At 42.7% G+C, this 24,236-nt stretch overlaps 1 protein-coding gene across 2 annotated transcripts; it reads left to right on the top strand.

Annotated features, from left to right (window-relative positions):
• The first annotated feature begins 20,552 nt into the window (after positions 1 to 20,552).
• On the top strand, positions 20,553 to 23,363 carry hoxb13a (homeobox B13a). Of its 2 annotated transcripts, none has more exons than XM_073071913.1 (2): positions 20,553 to 21,269; positions 22,350 to 23,363. In XM_073071913.1, exons 1-2 carry the CDS (start codon positions 20,594 to 20,596, stop codon positions 22,598 to 22,600), a joined length of 927 nt encoding a protein of 308 aa, XP_072928014.1. In that variant the 5' UTR covers positions 20,553 to 20,593; the 3' UTR covers positions 22,601 to 23,363. The 2 variants fall into 2 exon arrangements, with proteins under 2 accessions (XP_072928014.1, XP_072928015.1); XM_073071914.1 differs by having other exon boundaries at positions 22,353 to 23,363.
• Positions 23,364 to 24,236: the final 873 nt, after the last annotated feature.

Consider the following 24,236-nt stretch of genomic DNA (forward strand, 5'->3'; position numbering starts at 1 on the left):
GGTGTTCATGGGTTCACGATATCTGACTCCACGCGATAACGGGACTCTAATAATGGTGGTTAACTCTGAAATAGTTATCTTTGTAGGGAGTTGAGAGGAGAGGAGGGGTACATCCACCGGGAAACGATCAATCGACTCTTGGGCGGGATGGCGTACAATGTTGCTACGTGTGATCATATTTTAGCGCGCAGACAGACCGCGATCAAAATTTCAGCCGTTTGGGGCGGCGGGGGGTGGGGGGGGGGGTGGTGGTGGCAGGGAGCAGAAATTGCCTGTGTACTGTATTTCCAGGGCCGTTTTACTCTCCTGCAATTCACTCGTTCGCGGCGTTTAAGAATTAGAAATAAGAATTCGAAATCCAATCAAACGCAGTAAAATTCTATCAAAAAAAATGAAGAAAGAACAAGCCCGTGTAGTACATTTACAGGAAACTCACTCAAGTGATAATGAGCATGGGAAACTAAAGAGAATGGGCTTCCCTGATTTGTTTTTCTCATATAAATCAGGACATAGGAGAGGAATTGCTATTCTTATCCCAAGCAACCTAAATTTTGAAAAAAAAAAGTATTCGAAACGGGAGATAAGGAAGGCAGATATATTCTGGTAAGGGGGAATATAGACGGAAAATCATTTACTCTATTGAATATTCACGCACCCCCAGGAAGTGATATCAGTTTCTTCAAGAAAATTACTAATATTATGGTGATGGAAACAGAAGGTGTCTTGATTTGTGGGGGAGACTTAAATTTACAATTACAACGAAAGTTAGACTCTTGCAATATAAAAACCTATGAAACAAAATCCTTACATAAGCAAGTTAATACACTTTTTGAGGATGTTGGTCTCATTGATATATGGAGGGATCTTTTCCTCAGCAGAAGGGATTACACTCACTATTCTGCCCCCCAGTCTTTATATACAAGGATAGACTATTTCATAACATTTGGAAAAGACAAAGGGAAAATAAACACCTGTGGAATTGGGACAATAGATGTAAGTGACCATGCACCTATATATTTATTTGTTGATTTTGACCTACAACCAAAGAATACTATTTAGAAACTAAGTTCAAGTCTACTCAATGATCCCTACTTTAAGGAACAAATTAGAAAAGAAATTGGTCTTTTCCTAAAATTTAATGATAATAGAGAGGTTTCACCTCCCATTTTATGAGATACTCTGAAGGCGGTCTTAAGAGGGAAAATTAAAGCGATACCTTCATATAAGAAAAAAAAATAAGGAATAAAACATTAGAGGAATTACAAAATAAGCTGAAGGAACTAGAAAAAAATGGGGTTTGACGCAGGATATATTAGGGGAAATTAAAAGAATTAGGAATGAAATTAATAGTTTGGCTACACAAGAAATCAGGAAAAAATTAATGTTTCTGAAAAAGAGACATTATGAAAGTGGATCTAAGTCTATGAAAATACTGGCGTGGAAAGTGAAAAAAAAGATAGCAGAAAATACAATTTATAGAATTAGGGACCCAAGAACGAAAATGATAGAAAATAAGTTAAGTGAAATTCAAGAAGCTTTTGAAGTGTTTTACAAAACGCTATATTTCAAGTTCCAGGGGGAAGCATAACCCAAATTGACACCTCCCTGAATTCTCTGGAGTTACCCACATTAAGCGAAGAACAAAATAGAACGATGACTGCTGATATAACTGAAGTTGAATTAAAAGCTGCAATTAGTAGGCTTAAATTAAGCAAGTCACCAGGATCAGATGGGCATATGGCAGAGTGGTACAAAGAATTTAAAAATGAGTTAATTCCTGTTTTACTCGCCACACTGAACTGGGCTCTAAAAAAGGCACAAACACCACCCAGTTGGAAGGAGGCGATAATCTCAGCTATACCGAAAGAAGGCAAGGATAAAATGGAATACGGGTCATTTAGACCAATATCCGCTCTTAATGTAGATTATAGATTATTTACCTCCATCATGGTCAAATGATTAGAGGAGTTTCTACCCATAACGATCAGACAGGTTTATACGACAACGCCAGACACAAGACAATATACGAAGGACACTTCACATTATGGATCATATACAAAAAAATAAAATCGAAGCAATAGTGATAAGCATGGACGCTGAAAAAGCATTTGATTCGTTTAATTGGAATTTTCTTTACAGAGTTTTACATAGATTTGGTTTACATGGCGCAATTATCAAAACTATACAGGCACTATATGACAATCCTACTGTTAGGATTAAAATCAATGGATATCTATCAAATAGTTTTACCTTAGAAAGGGGCACGAGACAGGGTTATGCATGGTCACCGCTACTCTTCGAATTATATCTGAAACTATTAGCTCAATACGTCAGACAAAATGAAGATATCAGGGGAATTACTATTAAAGGGACAGAGCATAAATTGGCCTGTTATGCGGATGACATTTTGATCTATCTAGGGCAACCAACATACTCTTTACCTAAATTGATGCAATCCTTTCAACAATATGGTCAATTATCAGCATACAAGATCAACATAGATAAAACCCAATTACTTTCATATTACTATAGCCCACCAAGAGAAATTGAAAAAAAAGATATCCCTGGGCATGGCACACAGAGTCTTTCAAATACTTGGGCAACATTATGCCAAAAGATTTGGCAAATTTATCAGAATACAATTATCCGCCTATATATAAAAAATTAAGGAAGATATAACAAGATGGAACCTAATACTTTTGTTTAGTCTCAGTTCAAGGATTGAATCCCTTAAAATGAATGCAATGACTTATATCTCTTTCAAACCCTACCAATAGAGATTAATCAAAATCAGTTCAATGAATGGAACAAAATGTTAATCAAGATAAATTTGGCAAGGTAAAAGGCCTAGAGTTCGTCTCAAAACTTTGCAATTAGCCAAGGAAAGGCGGGGGGGGGGGGTACCTTTTCTTAGAGATTATTATTTTGCAGCACATTTGAGAGCTGTGATATGCTGGTGCAACCCATCATATGACGCTCAATGGAGAAATATTGAAGAGAGGACGCATACAGGCAATTTTGGCTGATAACAACCTACAAAGTTACATAAATACTATTGAAAACCCATGGGTGAAATGGACCCTTAAAATATGGAAAACTTTGAGAAAAAATATAAACTAAAGGGAGATATTGCAATTCTTAAATGGTGTGCATCTGACTCGGATTTTACGCCGAATAAGCTGGATACTAGATTTAAGGACTGGACAGCTAAAGGAATAACAGTTCTTTGCAATACAATGAAAGAAGGAACACTGTTCAGTTTTGAAATGCTTAAAGAGAAACACATTAGAAAAACAAGACTTTTATCAGTATTTACAGATGCGACAATATGCTAATAGGACGTTTAAAAAGGTAACTAAGGCAAGTACATGTTTGATAGAGCTATTTAGAAAATCATATAATTCAGATAAAGGTAGTAGGGTCATTTCAAGCGTGCATATGGGTTTGTCAAATCTTAAAACACATTGGACCATACATTAAAACAAAATGGGAGAACGACGGATAATTCTATCTGAGGAAGAATGGACAATAATATGGAGGTATCAATGGAAGTGTACCAGTTCACAGAAATGGAGGGAGTTTGGATGGAAAAACTTGATTAGATATTTTATTACACCCTCTCAGAAATCCCGTTATGATAGTAACCTCCCTGTTTGCTGGAGAAATTGTGGAAATCAAGATGTAAACCATTATCATATTTTCTGGGATTGCCCCGTTATCACAGACTGTTGGAGTGGGATACATAATGCCCTACAAGATATTTTTAAATGTGAAATACTCTTAGAAAGTAAGACCATATATTTTGGGTATGTGCCTCAAGAATGGTTGAAAAGAGATAAATATTTAATGAATATACTGTTGGTGGCTGGTAAAAAGACTCTTACCAGGAAATGGTTATCACATGAGAGCCCAACTTTAAATACATGGATGGAAATTACAATGGACATTTACAAAATGGGGGAGATAACAGCATCTGTTAATCATAAGTTAGAACAATTTGTTTCATACTGGGGAAAATGTTTTAACTACATAACGCCTCATAGGCCTGATTTTATTCTCACAAATCAATGAATATGTTGTAAAAATAAGATCAATCCCTACTTGTACATCGTTTTCCCCTTTCACTTGTTCTTCCTTTCCTCTCTTCCCTGTAAGTGCATACCCCAGATAAATATTAAGTGGAGAGCTGTGGCACATGTGAATATATGAAATATATATGTACGGTATCTGAAATATATCTTATGGAAATATTCGTTTGATGATGAACTTTAATTTAAAAAATAAATTACAAAAAAGAAGAAATAAGAATTCGGCGCGCATTGCCTGACTTGCTGAGTTCCGACCTGCATTTTATGCGCGTTGCTTAAAAGCGGGAGCAACTGGATCGCGTAAAGAAAATAAGGCTTTTGGATAGAGAGAATGGTTGAACAATCGCAGCCACTATTAATATCCGTAATGGAATATTAGAGTTTGATTTAATCAGAGACTGCTAAACACGGCAATTCCCAACTGTAGGGATGAAGTTCAGGCTTAGTGTACTTGTGTACGGCCAAATTAAACAACCGGCCAAGGCACACGAAACAGTACGCATGACTCACACATAGCACACAAAATAATATTATCGCAAATAAATTAACAAATGGTGAAATATATTCCAAGTTTAGCAGAAGGTGCATTTACAACGTAGGTCGAAAAAAAAAAGTATGGCGCTCCTGGAGCTCCGTGCGCAAAGAGACCCGGGTGGCGGCAGGGTAGCCTCACGGCCTGGGGGAAGAAGCTGTTCCCCCGCCTAACAGCCCTTGTCCTACAGCTATCGTGTCTCCCGCCTGATGGTAAGGGGGTCAAGGAGACTGTGGGGCGGGCGGGGAGGATCTTTCACAATGCCGCGGGCCCTGCGCACGCTGCGCTCCTGGCTAATACCCCGGACGCCTGGAAGAGAGATCCCGATGGTGCTCTCAGCAGTGCTTGCGACCCTTTGCAGGGTCTTGCGGTCGGATGCTTTGCAATTCCCGTAGCAGATTGTGATGCAGCTGGTCCGGAGCACCATCTCGATCCCGTAAAGAGCTAGAATTGGGAAAGGGGGGGGGGGCGGGAATGGGAGCGAGCTTGCGCTTATAGACTACAGTACCTAACGCATTCGAATTCCCTTGTATAAAGAGTTAAAGACATACTGATATCGGAAACTATATCTCTGATCCTGTTGCAGAGACCTGTTATAAAATAGGTTGACTTTTTAAAGGCTGGCGATTCAAATAAATGATTCCCACCCCCCAACCAACCCATTTCGTCACTATATTTTCCTCTCTTTTTTTGCGCCACTTATTTAATATAATTTTTATCTACACTGTTTATTGTAATTTATAGTTTATTATTACTATGCATTACAACGCGCAGCTGCGCAAAACAGCATTATTTCACGGCAGAGCCGGTGATGCTAAACCTGATTTTTATTCGGGTTCCAAGTAGACCGCTTACTTCGCCTCCAGCTGATGAACAGTTGCTGATTAATGTGGGGCAATATAATACTTACACAGCGAGATTCTGATTTAGAAATTGACTCGACAAGCGCGAGTTACCGCGGCGCCGAGCATCGCCGAGCGTGGGACGCGTTTTATTTTCACGAAAGCTGAGAAGAAGCCAGAAATTTCTGCGGCGGGGCGGAGGGGGGGGGGGACAGAACTTTAATATTAGTGAGGAATTTAGGAGATAAATTAGGAAAGGCTATTTCAGGCAAAGATGGGCTGCCGGCGACGGTGGGGGCGGAATACAATAGGGTCTTTTTAAGAGACTCTTGGATAGGAACCAGGAGCTCAGAAAAAAAAATAGAGGGCTCTGAGTAACCCCGGGTAATTTTCAAAGTAAGTACGTGTTCGGCACAGCATTGTGGGCCGAAGGGCCTGTAATGTGCTGTAGGTTTTCCACGTTTCTATGTCCTATTTTTCAAAACAAAAAAAAAAGACAAAACTGCGGAAGCCGCCGAAGGTGTATACTGGTTCAATAAAAACATTTAATTTCAAACCGGGAGACTTCTGCAAGGGCAATGAATGCATGTATTCTACCTCACTATTTATTCTCTTTTTTGTTTTTTGTGTGTGTATGTATGTATATGTGTATATGTATATGTATATAAATATATATATATATATATATAAACATACACTTGCGCATATACATATATATAATGCATATATATATATATATATATAAACTATGGATTATAATTATATAATTGCAATGCAGAGTTTGTAATATATATTTATCACTGTAATCTATAGTTTGTGTTAGGCGTTACACTGTAATATTGTCGCATTAGAACAGAATTTGTAACATATGCCAGTGATGTTAAACCTGATTCTGATTCTTGATGCGATTTTACCAATTGTATTAGCTTAAAACTTGCCGTTCGTGAAAATAACTAAAAAAAAACCCCAATACGGGCCAAACTTCAGGCGCAAAGAGGCGCAAGAGAGATTTTTAACCAACGGGGGTCCAGAGGTTGAAGTTAGAGGCCAGCCCATCAGCTGAGTGGCTTTTTAATTGTTATCTTCTGAAGGTTTCATACTTTTACCTCCGAAATGCCCGCACTGGCGTGGAACTACGTTATCGTTCGTTGAAACAGCATTTTAACTCAATGTCAGATTCCACCCGTGGTTAAGCGGAAAGTGAAAATGGAGCCCGCTGGACTGCCGCACAAACCAGAGTTCTTTTGAACGGCCGTTCCAAATAGTGAGTCGTTACTAAAACCACCGCCCGCCCGTATTTCTTAGCCGGTGGGCTAGCCGCTTGTTCAAACTGCCCTCGAAATTATCATCCCAAACTTTTGCCTCCCACAATGCTCAGCAGTGAAAGTCTGATCCTGTGCACGAATTATTCCGAGATAAAGCATTTTCCGTAAACTAAAAAAAAATAAATCCCAGTACTGCTGAGATACAGCTTAGCCCGAAGAGATTCTAGTGCCATTTCTTAAAAAAGATTGAAAATGAAATAGGAAGTCAGTGTGCGGTCAGACGACACAGCCCGGACAGTGAGCGGGGCTCACGGGCAGGTTCGACTCCACCAGCTAACTTTGTCAACCTCTTTAACAAAACGCCAACTTACTGAGAGGGAAAAGTACGGTGGATCAGATCATTGCGGGCGGATATATCTAACTGGCTCGCTGTATAACCGGACGGCCTAAGCTCCCCCCCCCCCCCCCCCCCCCAGTGTGGCAGAAATCAATATTGCCGGAGTTAAAGGAACGGCTTCTTCGCTCCGCCATTGGGGTTTTTGAACGCGCAAACAACAAACCACGAGCACAATATAAATTTTATATATATATGTGTGTGTGTGTGTGTGTGTGTGTGTGTGTGAGAGAGAGAGAGAGAGAGAGAGAGAGGAGAGAGAGAGAGAGAGAGAGAGAGAGAGAGAGAGAGAGAGAGAGAGAGAGAGAGAGAGAGAGAGAGAGAGAGAGAGAGAGAGTGTGTGTGTGTGTGTGTGCCTATGATTGCTTTCACAGATGCTAGTCTCTCCTGCCAAACAGACTGACCACCCACACCCCCCTCGGCCGATAGAAAAGACGTTACCGACAATATTAATAAATCCTTCCCAGCAAATAGATCCTTGGGGCTGAACGGGACAATCTAGAATTTACGATGCTGTGGATGTCTCTATTTAATAGTTGTACTGTATAATAAAAGGTGCCTGTAGTTGAGATGTATTCTCTATTGAGTTGGAGTCTGTGGCTAAGCAGAGGGGAGTGTTGTGCATTCAATGTATCAGTCATAATTGAGCAATTCTGAAGATCATTGTTTGATGCCAAATTTTTATATATTTATACATATATATTGTGCATAAAATCTTCATCATCATCATCATGTGCCCGCGTTACATAGTTTTTTTTAAATGTATTGCAGTGTACGGCTGCCGCAAAACGACAAATTTCATGGCATATACAATTAATATTATACCGGGTTCTAGTTCTGATTTCATATCCTGAAACGTGACTATTGGTGAGCCTTTGACCTGACCTATTGAGTAACTGCATACTGTACACATTGGTCAGTCGTTGTCTGTCGTACTTCTTTTTTTTACATGGAACAAATATTTTTGGAAACTTATTACACAATGCTGATTTTGAAACCGCTTCCGGACCGGTATTGACAGAAACGAAATATCTCGGGCTTTTTGGACATCTTGCCTGACGTAGGTTAGATCATTATGTAGATATTTATTGAATTGATTCATTTTTAAGGTATGGGGCCTTTCCGGCCCTTCAAGCCGAGCCGCCCAGCAGTCCCCGCGGTTTAATCACGCGACAGTTACCGCTGACCAAATACCCAACCGACCGGGACGCCCCTGGACTGTGGGTTGGGAACCGGAGCTCCCGAGCGAGATCAACGCGGTCACGGGAAGAACCTGTAAGCACCTTTCAAACAGCGGCGGGATCTGAACCCGGGTGGCTGGTACTGTAGAGCGCCGCGCCCGCCACACTACGCTACCCTGCCGCCCGTAAACGACGTCTCCGTTAATAATTTGATCGAATAAATCCAAATCAAACGTGGATAAGTGACATCTTTATTACCCTCTGACGAAATAAATCCAAATCAGAGAACGTTTCACTTCATTCCCTGAATGGACGATTGTCCGCTTATCATAGCGAAGGCCCTGATGTTTGACATACGGTAACACAAATGCCATAAAATACTGATATAATCACAAAATATCACTGCTAATGATCACAATGTACGAGTTAAATAACATACACATGGCTTGTGTTAAGCATAGATTATACCCAGAAAATAATCCTGGAATTTATTGAGGTGATACTGACCCATATATGGTATTCTGGTCTTTTATAAAGCAAGTTCCATCTTGCGTTTTAACACAATTTACTACAACTATTTCGACTCTCAAGATGAAGATGTTTTTTTTTGTTAATAATTGATCGAATAAATCCAAATCAAGTGCGGATACGTGACACTTTTATTAGTCGGGCAAGATGGAGAATTCAATGGCTTAAAAACTTCTACATTTCGTTACAAACCAATAAACCCTACCGCAGATATAAAACACAATATCGAACTATCACGTGTCTTTGAAAAATAAAACCTCAAGCTATTAACGGAGCAATGCTACCGAGCAATTATAAAACAACAGCGATAAATATTCTTGTTAAGGTGTACCGTGAATTGCAAATATGAAGTGCATTTATCAGGTTGATAGTTTTGTACTAAATTCCACATAAAATTTAATCGCATGCATCGCGTACAGATGCAGATGGCGTAATATGGTATTCCCGCTCTCTCAAGAGCAGGCGGCAGACCAGGGAGAATCTTAACAGAGCTGTTGTTTTATACACGTTAAAGTAACATACGGCCTTCCCCAGGACAGAAATAATCTTCTCTCCGTTGGTTTCATAGATCAGGTCCGGTAATATGGGCCAAAAAAAAAAAATCAGACTGCGTTTCTAGATTTTAATCTCACTGGCAACATTGCTATTAACAGAATTCCTCATTCACCAGGATCCCAGCCGGAGGGAAAAGTTACCATGCTGTCGTGTTCCATTAGTTATCAGAACACTGCTTGTCTCTAATGTCATTTTGTGGCGTGTACCGCTCGTTGTGATAACTGCCCAGAAAGGACTTCTTTATATGTTCCAGTTTTTAAGTTCAATTTCCACCTCTCCCCTTACTTGCCCACAGATTCTACTTTTTAAAAAAATAGGGCAGAAGGGACGATCAGCAAAGAATTACGCAACCCGGTAACTTTCCAGCTTGAGCTATTAAAGCTCAAGGTCAGAAACATGTGTATTTGTACTCAAGGACAAAGGAACCTTTTTTTTTAAAGAAAAAAATCTAATTTACAACTATGCAGCCCGTTTAAACATTTACAAAATTCCCATTATCAGAAGACTGCTTCAGACTTCCATCGACCATTTTGTGGTGAATGATAGATGTTTAATCCGTGAGTTTAAATGACGATTGACAAATAAGGATTAGAAAGAAGGACTGGAAGAGTACATACTATGAAGAGTCGGTTATTTCTGGGATAGTGTTATCCAATTACTGGGCTAAATAAGACACACAACTCCCTATAATCACCCCCCCCCCCCAACAATATAATAACTAAGTTTTGTTTAGGATGAAGGGGGAGAGCAGGACAGGATATCGACACAAATCTTATAACAACCGAAATGAAAATATTAGAAATCAAATACGTGGGAATGGGAAGTCAAGTGCAGATTTGGGCCGATTGTTTAAATTCGATCTGAGAATTTCCGTGGTGTTCGGAGCGGCACCTGCCCAGCCGGTTTTTACAATTTCACGCGGATTTGCACGTGCCTGTTTTAGTGTGAGCTCGACTGGCCATCCGCGGTCGACGGAGCACCAGGGTCAAGTTCAAGGCCAGAGGGCTCGCCCTGCTCCATGGCGGCGCGCTTCAGCTTGACCGGCGCATTGTTTCACATATTTGCATTGGCGAATGTAAGTAAATAGGATTTTTTAAAATATATATATGGAGTTAAAATAAAAGACTAAACTCGGATCATTATTTGCATTTTCTTTCGGCCGCTGATCGTGACTTCGGCCCTTGTCGGGTTCCTTTGTCCGGCTCTACCCCGCTTCTGCCGGCGCGCGGTCCGCCCGACCTCCAGCCCTGCCTTAACGCAATGCCTTTGTCTCAGTTTCCTTTTCAAACCCTGCGTTTCCCATACAGTTCCGCGCGTTCCCGGTCTCGTTCTTTCTCTCTCCGTCTTTTCCCGGCTCTCCGTTCCTAAATTGAAACGAGTTTAATTGCTGCGCGGATGGATATCTTTGAACTGCCGCCGATTCGGTATGTGAACATTGCTCGTTTTAAAGTCTGAGTTGTTCAATTAACTGTACGGTATTTCATTTATAAACTCTGAAATAAAGCACACGGGTGCTGCGGTAACTGTAAGGGGCTTTCGCCGTTTTAATATTAATGCTATATAGCTCAACAAGTCCCAAGTATGATTTGGTTCACATTTAAGGAGCATTTGACCTTCAGCAGGAGCATAAACAATTAAGAATTGATGGCCGATTGATTAACGTCTGATTATGAAATTCGGGAAAGGCCCTCTTTGAGCGATTCGCTGGGATCTTTATTTATAAATTCGGCATTTGCTCAAATCATGGACGGAAATCAACAACCCGGTAACTGCATCTAGCAAACTTTCGAACACGTAGTTCCTCAGGATCGGGAGGTAGAGGGGAGAGCTGGATTGCACCGGTTCCAGCGGAAAGGTCCGCGTACCTTCCTCCCCAGCCCCCCACCCCCACCCGCCAAAAAGTCAACAACTTTGTTAAATATGGTGTGCAGCGCATTTCAGCATTCCCCCCACCCCAACCCCAACCCCTTCCCAATGAAGTGCACAACGTGCTTCTTCGCTTAGCTTTTAAAACTCGATTGAATCAGGGATAAAACTTCCTCCTGCGCGAACGGGCGGATTTGCTCCGGGATGGAACGACAGGGTATTCCACATGGAATTTCTGACGGCAGTGGGGCCCGTTTCTGGAACGAGGGGATCGAGACCCACCTCCTTCTCGTTCGGTGTCATGCCAGAACGCACGTTGGTATTACCTGTCGTGCTCATCTCAACCATTTGTCAAGGGCTTGGACTACTAATCGTGAAAAGTCGAGGTAAAGGGAATTGGCAAGCAACCCATCCCACTGCAGACGAGCAAAATTCTTGTGATGAGCCTGACTTGGATCCAAGGTAGGTGGGGGCGGGGGCGGTTAAGAACATATTGGAGCAATGCCGACTTCAGTAGAATGAGTCACCGATTGCCCAATCGGCTTGCGAGTTTTGCCACGATTATTGAATGGTTCATTGTACGCGCGCCGGCAAAGGCGTACGGCGATATTTCCACACATCCTTAAACAAGTTCATATTCTGCAGCCAATGGTAGCGCGCAGTAAGCCAGCCAAACTATGGCAAACTCGGAGGGGTTGGGGGGGGGGGTGGGTTGGGAAGAGTGTCCTATCCTCACAGTTTACACCAACTCTTCTAAGTGCTCGTCATTTCAAAAGTCCGAAGTAATTTCATCATCCAGGTGCATACATATCACCACATGCTAGCCCGAGATTCAATTTTTCTGCGGGCATTCGCAGTGCTTCAAAGAAACACGGCAGAATCAGCGAAAAGCTGCGCAGAAACAAAGGCCGACAGGCAGCCAAGCACGCACAAACACAAAACAAAAACTGTGTACATGCAAAGATGATAATAATATAGCTTTGTAGTTTCGGAATACCGCCAATTATGTTGCGACTGATCCCTTTTTGCAGATAGGACAATCTATAATAACCGTTCGGATATAATATTACAGGCTAAACGAGCAAGGAGAGCTTCCTTAATAGATATAGCCACCGCAGGCACACATAACAGACAGGAATCAATAAGTGAAAATCACTAGGAATGTGCCGAATGAAAAGGGGAAATTGAAGGACTCCGGAACATGAGCAGGGTATGCATTGTCCCAATAGTAATATCTACAACTGGTGTCGTCCCAAAGGCACCACACAATAGCATTAAATAATTCGAGCAAGGGTGTGTGTGTGTGTGTGTGTGTGTGTGTGTGTGTGTGTGTGTGTGTGTGTGTGTGTGTGTGTGTGTGTGTGTGTGTGTGTGTGTGTGTGTGTGTGTGTGTGTGTGTGTCTATATATGTAAATCTTCAGAAAGCCACAGTGCTAAACACCAGGAAACCTACTGTAAACCAATTGACGCCTATTGAAAGAATTGTTCAAAAGTTCCTAGCAATTGAGGAATGAGTGCGTTTGGCTCTGCCCGTACTCCAGGCTTTAACAGCTTGGGCTGAGATATTTTTAAAGTTTAAATTTAATAATAATAATAATAATAATAATAATAATAATAATAATAATAATAATAATAATAATAATAATAATAATAATAATAATAATAATAATAATAAATATTGGGGGCAGGAGTTGCGAAGTCCGTGAAGGCGAGTCCCAGAGAGATAAACTTGTGGGAGATTAAATAGATAACGTAGTGTAGCAGATTGTACGAGTAAAGACAGGGGAGAATAAACCTGAATAAATAGTAAAATAAACGGGAGAATGAAGGCCGGTACTCAAGCTTTAACTTTTGACTTCATCAAATAAAGAGATCCCTGGAATCGGGAAAAACAGAGTGAAACAATAAGTGATTAGAGGGTCAGGGGGGAGAAAAAGCTGTTCACACTGTTTTGAATAATCCCCGATATTCGGATTTTAATGCAACGTGTTAATTCAGACATTGAGTGCATTAGGTGCAGTATTAATTTCTTCGTTTTAAGTTTGCAGTATTTCACAAAGGGAAATGGCTTTGAGTTGAATGTTTTGGTGATCAGGACTAACAGTGAAAAGACTAAGGGTATTCATTCGGGGGAAGTGTACCTTTGCTGCAAAAATTGGCATCAGTCCATTCCCGTATATAACGTGGAAAAAATGCGCCGCATTCTCTGTGGGATGGTTGCTCGCGGGAATTGCAAAGAAATAATATTTATCACTTCCTATAATTTCCAAATAAAAGACAAATTTCACTTTTCTTTAAAAAAAAAACACCACCCGAAACAGTGCACGTAAGATGAGGTGGGTTTGGCCAGTGGGTGGAAAAAAAATTCGGGGTGGGGTGGGGAGGAGAAAAATCGCCGGTGTAACGTGCACAAGCACGACCCGGTACCGGTCCAGGGAGGGAACGGAGAAAATGGCAGGCTGCACAGGGCAAATTTCAGTGGCCACCGTAGTTCGAGTTCTTAGGTTGATATTTGTTTCGGGGACGTAAGGTGACTCATTCGTCCCAGACTTTATCTCTCAGGCAATGCGCTTCCCAAATAACTTACGAGGAATGCTCATGTGCACTAGGTTTGAAAACTTTGGGAATTCCACTCCAGAACCCCTTGTCAAGAAGCCAGGAAACAATGAGCTAACGAAAACACGAAACACGCTGGGGAAATTCTAAAGGGAACTGCTTTTCACGTAACGCATTTCATATTATGTCAGCTAATCGACTGTAGTAATATGACGAATGGATTTTAAATCTGCCATTGATAAAGCAGAGAGAGAAAAAAAAACACACGCACACAAAACAGCTCCTTCGAAATAATTATGGGGTGCTCTGATTCATGTTCAGAATTGGACGGTGGCCCAAGGGCTTCGTATACAGAACTCGTGTTGAACTTGATAGAATGAAACGCTTTAAAAGAATCAAACCTATAGATGACAAGAGAGGCTTTGCTTTGTATGTTCCAGTGATGGCGTTTTGAATCGCCTGCAGCGCTAACGTTTCTGAATCTAAATTGTAAGACCCGCTTCAGAGGTTCTCAACCTGGGGTCCTCGGTTAGGAACAGGGGTCCATGGCATTGAAGAAAAGTTGGGAACCCCCTGCATAACTCCCTTACATCTCGCAATATCTAGTCAACGGCAGCAGGAACGGCACCCGTGGGGTGTAAATTTTAGCATCGGGCACACGGCGAGACGCAAACAAATGCGCATCAGAGAGCAGTGACTGTAATGCTATTTTACCCTGTGCTGTCCTCTCAGGTCCTATAAGCTCTCTAAATTAAAAAAAAAAATCCTGATACACGCAAGAAACAGAACTTACGCGGCAGATAACAAAATAAAAGTTTATTTCAGACGTGAGCAACACACACACCCACTCATTCTCGCTCTCTCTCTCTCTCACACCCACAGACACATACACACACACTCATTCTCGCTCTCTCTCTCTCTCTCACACCCACACACACACACGCACCCACACACACACATTGCTGGAGGAACTCAGCAGGTCAGGCAGCATCTTTGGAAAAGGGTGAACAGTCGACTTGTCGTGCCGACACCCTTCCCCGGGACTGATGCTTCCCTTGGCGTTTTCAGTCGCACGTCCATCAAAACAGCCCAGTTATACGGGGCTGAACGGCTACAGAAAATACCCTTCATCTTTCTTCATTAATTTCCGTAGGTGCTGCCTGGCCCGCTGAGTTCCCCCCAGCATCTAGTGTGCGCTGCTCCGGATGTCCAGCTTTTGCAGAAACCCTTTTTTTTTTCTTTCAAACGTGTCTGCTTCTCCAGTATCTGGGGCCCCGAAGATCGACTTGACTTCCACTCCCTCAATATTTTACCAGGAGTGGGGCCGGGGTGACTGAAATGAATTCTATTTCAGATCACTGGCTTGACTTCGGCCCAGATTCGAAGGAAACGTAACGAAGTAACCGGCTGAACTGAAGCGCAATGCGCCACCGCCATTGCAAAGGTCGCAAATGCACTTTCTCAGAACGGGGGGCTTTTTTGACCTGACCCCGGAATGCTCAGCTAACAGATATAGAGCCTATGCGCTCAGCTTTTTTTAAAAAATAAAATAAAATAAATTCACCTAGGGACGTTCCACGTGATTTTTTTTTTGTAACCTCTTCGAAACGAGTTGGGTTTTTTTTCTTTTCGTTAATGAGTCTGGCACGCTGTTGTGAAACGGGGCCTGGGCAGCGCTGGCTTCCGAATACAGTTCTCGGCAAATAAAAGAAGCAGTGAAGCGAGAAGGGTGTTTTGTTTTGATGGCCCTCAGACGGGAAGGAAGAGCACTTGAATGGCGGTTCTCAGATCGGCTAGGCTCTTAACTTTCGCCTTGACCTTGACCGTCATCCCTGTCTGACCCGTATGGGGGGGGAGCCGTCTTCCACTTTATGGCCGTGTCTCGTCTTTGGCCCAGTATCTCCTGGGTACTTCAAACTTTTATGTACAACGCCACAGTATATACACCAAAATAGTATATTATGTATGTATATACTCTGCTGGTATCGCGGGGACTGCATATTTAAGTATCAAGATCGCCTCCCTGTTTGGTAGGAGCCTCCTGTAAGTTCACCCTACCAGGTTCAGGGACAGTTATTACCTTCCCCGCCCCCCCCCACCTCAGCCACCAGGGCCCTGAAACAAGGGGATGAATTCACTCAACTTCCCTCGCCCTGATGCTGAACTGACCCCATAACCAATGGACTCACTCCCAGGCACATGCCCTCCATCTTATCCCCCAATTCTTTGCCATTGTTTTTCTTCCTGTTTTGTATTTGCACGCAGTTTGGCGTCTTTGGCACACTGGCTATATGAACGTCTTTACTGCGCGTGTGGTTCCCCCACCCACGCACCCCCCCCCCCATCCCCATTGATTCTACTGTGCTTGCTTCCATTTGTTCCGAATGCTCGCAAGAAAATGAACCTCAGGGTTGTATCTGGTGGCAGATAATCAATTTACTCTGAACTTTGAATTTTGATATAACTCACCAAACACTTCGCAGAAGTTCTAAAAAGAATAGAAACACCACCGCTGCTTAACACTTTAAAAAAAAAATATTCTGCATCAGTTGGATTGAACCTTAAGGTGTTTGAGTTTTGCGTTGATAATGTTGTGTTTTGCATAAAATTGTGCTGTATGAAGGGTAATAGGAAAGTATTGCTCTGGCTTTCCTTCTTTGCCTTACCTGGCCCATGTCAAACTTTTGTCGAAGTAGGTGCTATGTCTGTGATTGCGTTTGATCGCAAGAAGAACCATTAATGCAACCCTGAGCTTAATATTTAAGAGCATTGTTTAAAAACTAAGCCCAGCTGTGTAAAAAAAAAAAATTCTTTCGATTCGATTTTGTTTCCATACAGTTTACACGATCGGGACAATTTATCATGGGTTTTGGACCGATACCACAACTGGAAGATGTTACATGGTTTGATATCCTGTGCTTTTCCTGCTGTGTGTGTGTATGCTTTACTGAACTGCAGTGATGTGCCAAGTATTGTTTCACTCTCCCGTTTGCAATTTGCAGGGCTTGCTTCCTCGCACGGGGAGTCTTAATCTGAGTTGTCCAAGCGGGCGGCCAATTGAATAGGTGGAAAGAAAACACTGGGATTAATAATAGAGCCTCATCCTTTAGCTTGTTTTGCACTTATCAGAGCGCGAGCGAGGAAAGGGGAGCGAGGGCGCGCACGCATGCGCGTGTGCATACATTTGTTGGCGGGGCATTTTAGAAAAGGGGAAAAATTGCAACAGCGGGGGCGCTTAACCATCGCCTTGGGGGCGCCCTATCGACCTTGCGTCCTCCTTCAGGAGATGCACAGTTGAATTTTAAATAATATTTCGGCATTATTGAACAATCGGTCTTCTTGAATGTAATTGAAATCAAAATAACCTATTACTACTTACAAGTCGAGTCCTAGTTTCAATGAAATGTATAAGGGCTAATCTACAGACCAGCATCTGGGAATTGCCATAGATAAGCGCCTTATTAATACCTAACGGCATTTTCATAAGTTTTATTCGAAATTGCCTCTTAATTTTTTTTTAAAAGAAATTCGCTTTTGATTAAGAAGCGAACGGTTTTGATCTGCTGCAAACACACACACAAAATGCTGGAGGAACTCAGCAGGTCAGGCAGCATCTATGGAAGTGAATAGATACGGCGGTATTCAATAGATATGTCGGTACAGTGTTGGCATGAATCAAAACATGTGTATGTTACTACTAACTATTAACAATGAAGGGTCTCGGCCCGAAACGTCCACTATTTATTCCTCTCCATAGATGCTGCCTGGCCCGCTGAGTTCCACCAACATTTTGTGTGAGCTGCTCCGGATTTCCAAAGTCTGCACAACCTCCTGTGTTTATCTTAATAGCAGAGCAGTTTCCAAAGCAACCCTGCCATTCGCAATGACCAATAACACATTGACTCTCTTCGACCTGTAACCTGAATTCCGTTTCCCTTCAAACAGATGCGGGCGGACCTGCCGAGAACTTCCATCACTCATTATATATATGTATGTATGTATGTATGTATGTATGTATGTATGTATGTATGTATGTATGTATGTATGTATGTATGTATGTGTGTATATATATATATATATATATATATGTGTGTGTGTGTGTCTGTGTGTGTGTGTGTGTGTGTGTGTGTGTATATATGTATGTATGTGTGTGTGTGTGTATGTATGTATGCATGTATGTGTGTGTATATGTATATATATATATATATATATATATATATATATATATATATATATATATATATATATATATATATATAAAGAGTGATGGAATTCTAGTTTGCGTTCTTCCGTGCGGTGATGCTCAATGTTTTATCTCCAGCATCTGCAGTACCTTTCTTTTTGAGCTTGTGTATATTTTTTAAAAAAACACTCAGAACATGGAACAGTACAGCACAGGGACAAACATCCCAGAGAAAGGACAGTGGGAGTTCAGGATATCTGACGGTATCCTTGATTTCTGCCTCAGCGGGCAGTGCACCCAGCTCCTTATGTCCCTCTGTTTGGGATAAGACCGAGGCAATATCGTTTTTGGTCTACGACAGGTAACATGGAATGTAGGAGCAAAAAAGGCCATTCCGCCCATCATGTCTGCTCTGGGCAATTGGTTTTCATTTCCAACCCCGACCCTCCAGCCTTCTCCCCGCCACCTTTGACGCCCTTGCTAATCAAAAACCTGCCAGCCACCGCTTTAAGTATACCCAGCGCCCCAGCCTCCACAGCCGGCTGTGGCGATGAATTCTGCCGGTTCATCACGCTCTGGCCAACGAAAACTTCACCTCTGCTCTGTGCCGTAGATAACGAGGCACCGGAGTTTTTTTTAAAAAAAAACCTTGAAGGAGTTTGCGAACGGGAACAGTTTTTCTTAGGAGTGTGTTTGTTTGTATGGGTGTATCGTTTAGGGCCAGGCTGCTCTTGCAAAGAAAAGATGGTGAATTTCGCCGGCGCCTTCAAGGCAGGAAGATTAAAAGGCCAGGAGAGTCTATTGCTTTTTTTTTAAAAAAAACTGTGCTGATCCCTCACTTTGCACTTCCAACTTTCTTTTAATCAAAGAATCAAACAGTTTCGAAGAGTGCAAAACTTTTTTTTTAAAAAAAAAGGAACGACTTACCAACGGAAGTGCAGACTGCAGCCTCTGAACGAAGGTGTGCGCGGATTGAACTGTGATTAGTTCCAGATTGAAACGAAGGCATCACGTTTGCAGGCAGATCCAGAGATTAAAATCGGAATGCATCTTTATACGGCTGGGTAAATAATTACCAATAAGATCCCATAAAAACTTCACAGGAAGAGCTTCCGCAAACTTCCCTATCGTAGCACTATATCAAAAAGCGGTATAAATCTCTGTCAATTACTCGGGCTTTAACGAGAGAGAGAGAGAGAGTGAGAGAGAGAGAGAGAGAGAAAGCTGCTTCTGCGAGCAGAGCTCGATTCGAGACAGTGCACGCTGTCTCCCACCCCCCACACCCCCGGTTGATCTCAAGCAATAAGTTGCCGAATGCAACTTTTCATAAGAATATGAAAGATCAGTCATAAACACCAGACCAGCATTGCAATGTGGTAATGTGCCTGGTATTGAAGATGACATTTATGGCCCCGCGGCCAAGTCAAGCTGAACCCAGATTCCCTGACGACATTTTGATTTGATGTATGTTGTCTTATCACAGGATTAGTCTGCACACTAAGTAACAACGCGAGGAAACGGAAGGAGGCTTCGCTCGCGTTGGGGTTTGAATGCTTCGGTTATATATCTCTGCCAGGCTGCGTTGCGTTTTATTAACGCGCAGCCTATTTAATAGAGAGGAATTTGTTGCTGGCATTTAAATGGTTCCTCACACACTCGCAAATCATCTGAAAATACCTGCTCGAAGACTTCGAGAGCACAAATGCGAAACAGTGATTTTAACTTTTGATGAATACTATTTTTTTTTAAAAAAACATCAGAACTTGACTAGCATTTTATGACCCGACCAGACGGAAGTCCTTCCCCGCTTTTTTCTCCCCCCTTCGCAAGCTTGGCACTAATGCAACTCCAGCGAAGAAATTCGCGGAAGAAGAAGAAAAAAAACATAAAATGCGTTGATCGGCCAGCGGGCTTTCCCTGCGATTTTTTATTTTGGAAGCTGCAGCGGGATAAGTTCTTTCTTTTGACGGGTTGTAGCAAAAAGAAACAGACGAAATGACCTTATCAGCCTGTTGGTGAATTCGACAGAACTTGCCATTAAATGCCCTTCAAGCCGCAGCAGATCCTGACGAGCTTATGATGATTTTCCCAGGAATTCCTGCATACTTTGGGCAGGGGGATTGGTTAGTGCTGGACGATTGAATGAGGAAAAATCTATCCCGGTAAATTTTATTTGGACGAATTGCCTTACACATCGCAGGCAGCGTCCAGACGGTGAAAATACGACTAATCAGTTTGCACTTTAAATTGTATTTGTTCTGGTTAAAAGAGCAAAAATATGATTTGTTCAATGTGTGTTTTAATTCTGAAGAGCAATTCCCACCCCTTTGGACAAGGCTGCGAAAAAAAAAAAATGAAAGAACGTCTTAATGCCTTTCATATTTTCATTTCGCTAAGATTTTTTTCTCTCTCTCTCGCTGCCAATTCCGCAGGAAAGTTTATTATCCGTCCGTGCGTAGCACGTGATCGGCGGGCAGCCAATGAGCGAGTGTGTTTTTTTAACCCGGGTGAGTGCGTCAGTGCAGTTAGACGGGGCGAGATCCTGCGACGCGCTCAGTCCTGCGCCCCTTAAAAGAAACTATAGACCCAATGCTGGACGTGATATGACAGTATCACTGCTCTTCAAACCGCGCTGGGTCGACTCTGTGATGTACCTGTATGATAACAAGTTGGATGAGATTAACAAGAATAGCGGCGTGATGGAAGGGTTTGTGAGTGCGGGGAATTTCTCTGCGAACCAGTGCAGGAATCTGATGGCCCACTCAGCGCTCGGACCTCATCCTTCACCTTTGGTTCACGGCTCTGGCTACTCAGCCGTCGACGTCTCGGGCCCCGGGGTGGTGGAACCCGGCAAACAATGCGCCCCTTGTCCGGTGCCCCAGGCCTCCAGCGCTCCTCCTTTGCCGTACGGGTATTTCGGCAGCGGTTACTACTCCTGTCGAACGGGTCGAAGCTCCATCAAACCGTGCACCCAGCCTGCCGCGCTCTCCGGTTACCCGGGGGACAAGTACATGGACAGCCCACTGCCCCCCGATGAGTACACAGGACGGCCTAAGGAATTCACCTTCTACCACGGCTATGCGAGTCCCTACCAGCCAGTGCCAAGTTACTTGGACGTTTCTGTCGTCCAGACTATCAGCGGCGCGGGAGAGCCGAGGCACGAAGCCTTGCTTCCCATGGACGGCTACCAGCCCTGGCCGCTGAACGGATGGAACAGTCAGATGTACTGTTCGAAGGAACCGGCGCAGCCGGGGCATCTATGGAAATCCACGCTTGCAGGTAACAAGTTCTTTTCTGCGTTGAATCCGGGAGGGAGATCCAGCTAAAACAAATGCAAAAATGTACATAATGATATCGCAGGTCGAATATCTCATGTAACTGGAGAACAGTGGTCATTCATTTGCACAGAAATGTCCCGGAGTACAGTATGATTTAAAAAAAATAATGCAGTTTTATTGTATCCTTCTCACATATTTAAAAAAAATAACATTATAATGCTGGGATCTTAATTTATCCGCGAGTGCTAACAGTAAAAAAAAATTATGCCATTTTGTTTGTCACGTTAAAAAAAATCACATTATAGTGCGGTGATTTTGTTTCGGCCATTGAGAATTAACTAACAGTCGTGTTAAATTATGAACTTGAAGTCAATACGCACCAATCCTAGCATGCAAACTGTTCATGGCGTTGGTTAAATGTATTTTGCCTGCATACTAAACGCTGAGGATTATGAATATTTTGACGAAAAATGTTTAAACATTATTTTCTCCTTTTCCCCGTGTGTGTGTGTGTGTGTGTGTGTGTGTGTGTGTGTGTGTGTGTGTGTGTGTGTCTGTCTTTCTGTCTGTCTGTCTGTCTGTCTGTGTGCGTGCATGTGTGTGTGTGTGTGTGTGTGTGTGTGTGTGTGTGTGTGTGTGTGTGTGTGTGTGTGTGTGTGTGGGTGGGTGTTTGTGTGTGTCTGTCATTATACGTGCATGTCTGTGTGTGTGTGTTTGCGTGTGTGTGTGTGTGTGTGTGTGTGTGTCTGTCTGTCTGTCTGTCATTATGTGTGCATGTCTGTGTATGTATTTGTGTGTGTGTGAGTGTTTGTGTGTTCTGTCAATATGCGTGCATGTCTGTGTATGTATTTGTGTGTGTGTGTGTTTGTGTGTGTGTGTCTGTCAATATGCGTGCATGTCTGTGTATGTATTTGTGTTGGTGTGTGTGTATGCATGTGTGTCTTTGCGTGTATGTATATGTGTATGTGCGTGTGTGTGTGTCTGTCGTGTGTGTGTGTGTGTGTGTGTGTGTGTGTGTGTGTGTGTGTGTGTGTGTGTGTGTGTGTGTGTGTGTGTTCGGGGTGTGTCTGGTTACATGCAGCAGATGTCTCTGCCCACCAGCAGGACGGCAGCTCCTTCCGCCGCGGGAGGAAGAAGAGGATTCCTTACACCAAGGTCCAGCTGAAAGAACTGGAGAGGGAGTACGCAACGAACAAATTCATCACGAAGGACAAGCGAAGGAAGATCTCGGCCGCCACGAGCCTGAGCGAGCGGCAGATCACCATCTGGTTTCAGAACAGGAGAGTGAAGGAGAAGAAAGTAATCGCCAAAGTAAAATCCAACACACCTTAATTTCCCTGTATCTTTTTTTGCAACGGAGAATCAAGCCTATTCACCGGGATTCATGCATCACAACGGCCCGAGAGACATTGGTGGCCTGGGGGTTTATATGAACATAATGTTCGTGGAGTTTTGCCTGCTGGTTGCCATTTTCGGAGCCGTAATGGAGGATTTGTTATGGGAGAACTTTTAAAAACAAAGGACTAAACTACATGGTTAGGGTGTAAATATAATTATAGAAATGCTGTAACCATACCCGCGTCGATGCTTTTACCCCCTATTTTGAGCTAGTGAAGGAAACACGTGTCTTAATGTAGAAGCAAGTTTTAACATAGAGTTGCATTTTTTTTTTTAAAAACCTTTTTGATTCTTGGCTGCATAAACCCCGTTCTGAAGCAAAACCAGTCGAGGGAAAATATGAATGGAACCGGTTTTGCGGCTGCGTTTGATCGAAGAACGTTTCCGCACGGTTTGTTCCCGTATCCTGTACCCATTTAATGTTAACCAAGCAAAGTTATAGCAAGTGAGATAACCCGGTGGTGTAGTGTTTGGAAGATAAGCATAATGCGGCGGTTTTACTTATTTCACAGCACCGGGATTGCAACGAGTTCCTGATTAAACCTGAACTTGTACACAAATAGTACACGGCCTTTCATTTTTGAAACGTATTGAATTATTATTACTTTTTTAAAAAAAAAACACAAAACAAGGGCTCGATTTTTGAAATAATAATATAATCACGGAAGCTTGGCTGTTGGGGACGCCGATTCAGGCTGGGAGTCGGAAGGACTTGCTGGAACCGCTTTAATTTTATTGGAAAAAGTACCAGATGACTTGCTTCTATTTTAAGGTAAATTGAATCGGAATCAGGTTTGACAGCCCGGGCAGATGTCGTGAAATTTGATGTTTGGCGGCAGCAGCGCACAATACTAATGAAATAGTGCAAAAAGAAAAAGAAAGAGAGGGGGAAGCAGTGAGGTGGTGCCCCGTTGTCCATTCAGAAATCTGATGGCGGGGATCAGAACACGAGGCGCACTTACCGCTGCAGTTATCCTTTCCGGGCCGTTTTGTTTTGAAAGGATGGACCAAGCGAAGGGAATACTTTTGAGAGAGCGTGAGAGAGAGACAGACAGACGGAGACCGAGGCAGAGAATCAGAGAGAGAGGGGAGAGAGAGAGAGAGAGAGAGAGAGAGAGAGAGAGAGAGAGAGAGAGAGAGAGAGAGAGAGAGAGAGAGAGAGAGGAGAGAGAGAGAGAGAGAGAGAGAGAGAGAGAGAGAGAGGGGAGGGAGGGAGAGTTGAGAGAGAGGATAATCTGGTTGAGTGTCACCAGACTAATGTGCTGATTCCTGCATTTTACACTTTCAGGAGTGTCTGGTTTGTGCAAAATTTTTTAAGACCAATAAACGCTCTGAAGCGGACACCTCTCGCCCTCCAGCGCTCTTGGGCTCTATGTTAACATAATCCAGCATGACATTCATTTGGAGAGAAGGTTTCCGCCTTTCCGTGCCTTTACCTTCATTTTTTTAAAAAAAAAAGAACACAATGACAAATATCTTGAACTGTGAATTGACACTTAGTTAGGCAACATCCTCGGTTTTTGAAATTCTCTAACCGCTGTCGGTGCTTAACCCCCTTCTGATGGTGCGG

The sequence above is a fragment of the Hemitrygon akajei genome, chromosome 18 (genome assembly GCF_048418815.1).
Source record: "Hemitrygon akajei chromosome 18, sHemAka1.3, whole genome shotgun sequence".
Classification (NCBI taxonomy): domain Eukaryota; kingdom Metazoa; phylum Chordata; class Chondrichthyes; order Myliobatiformes; family Dasyatidae; genus Hemitrygon; species Hemitrygon akajei.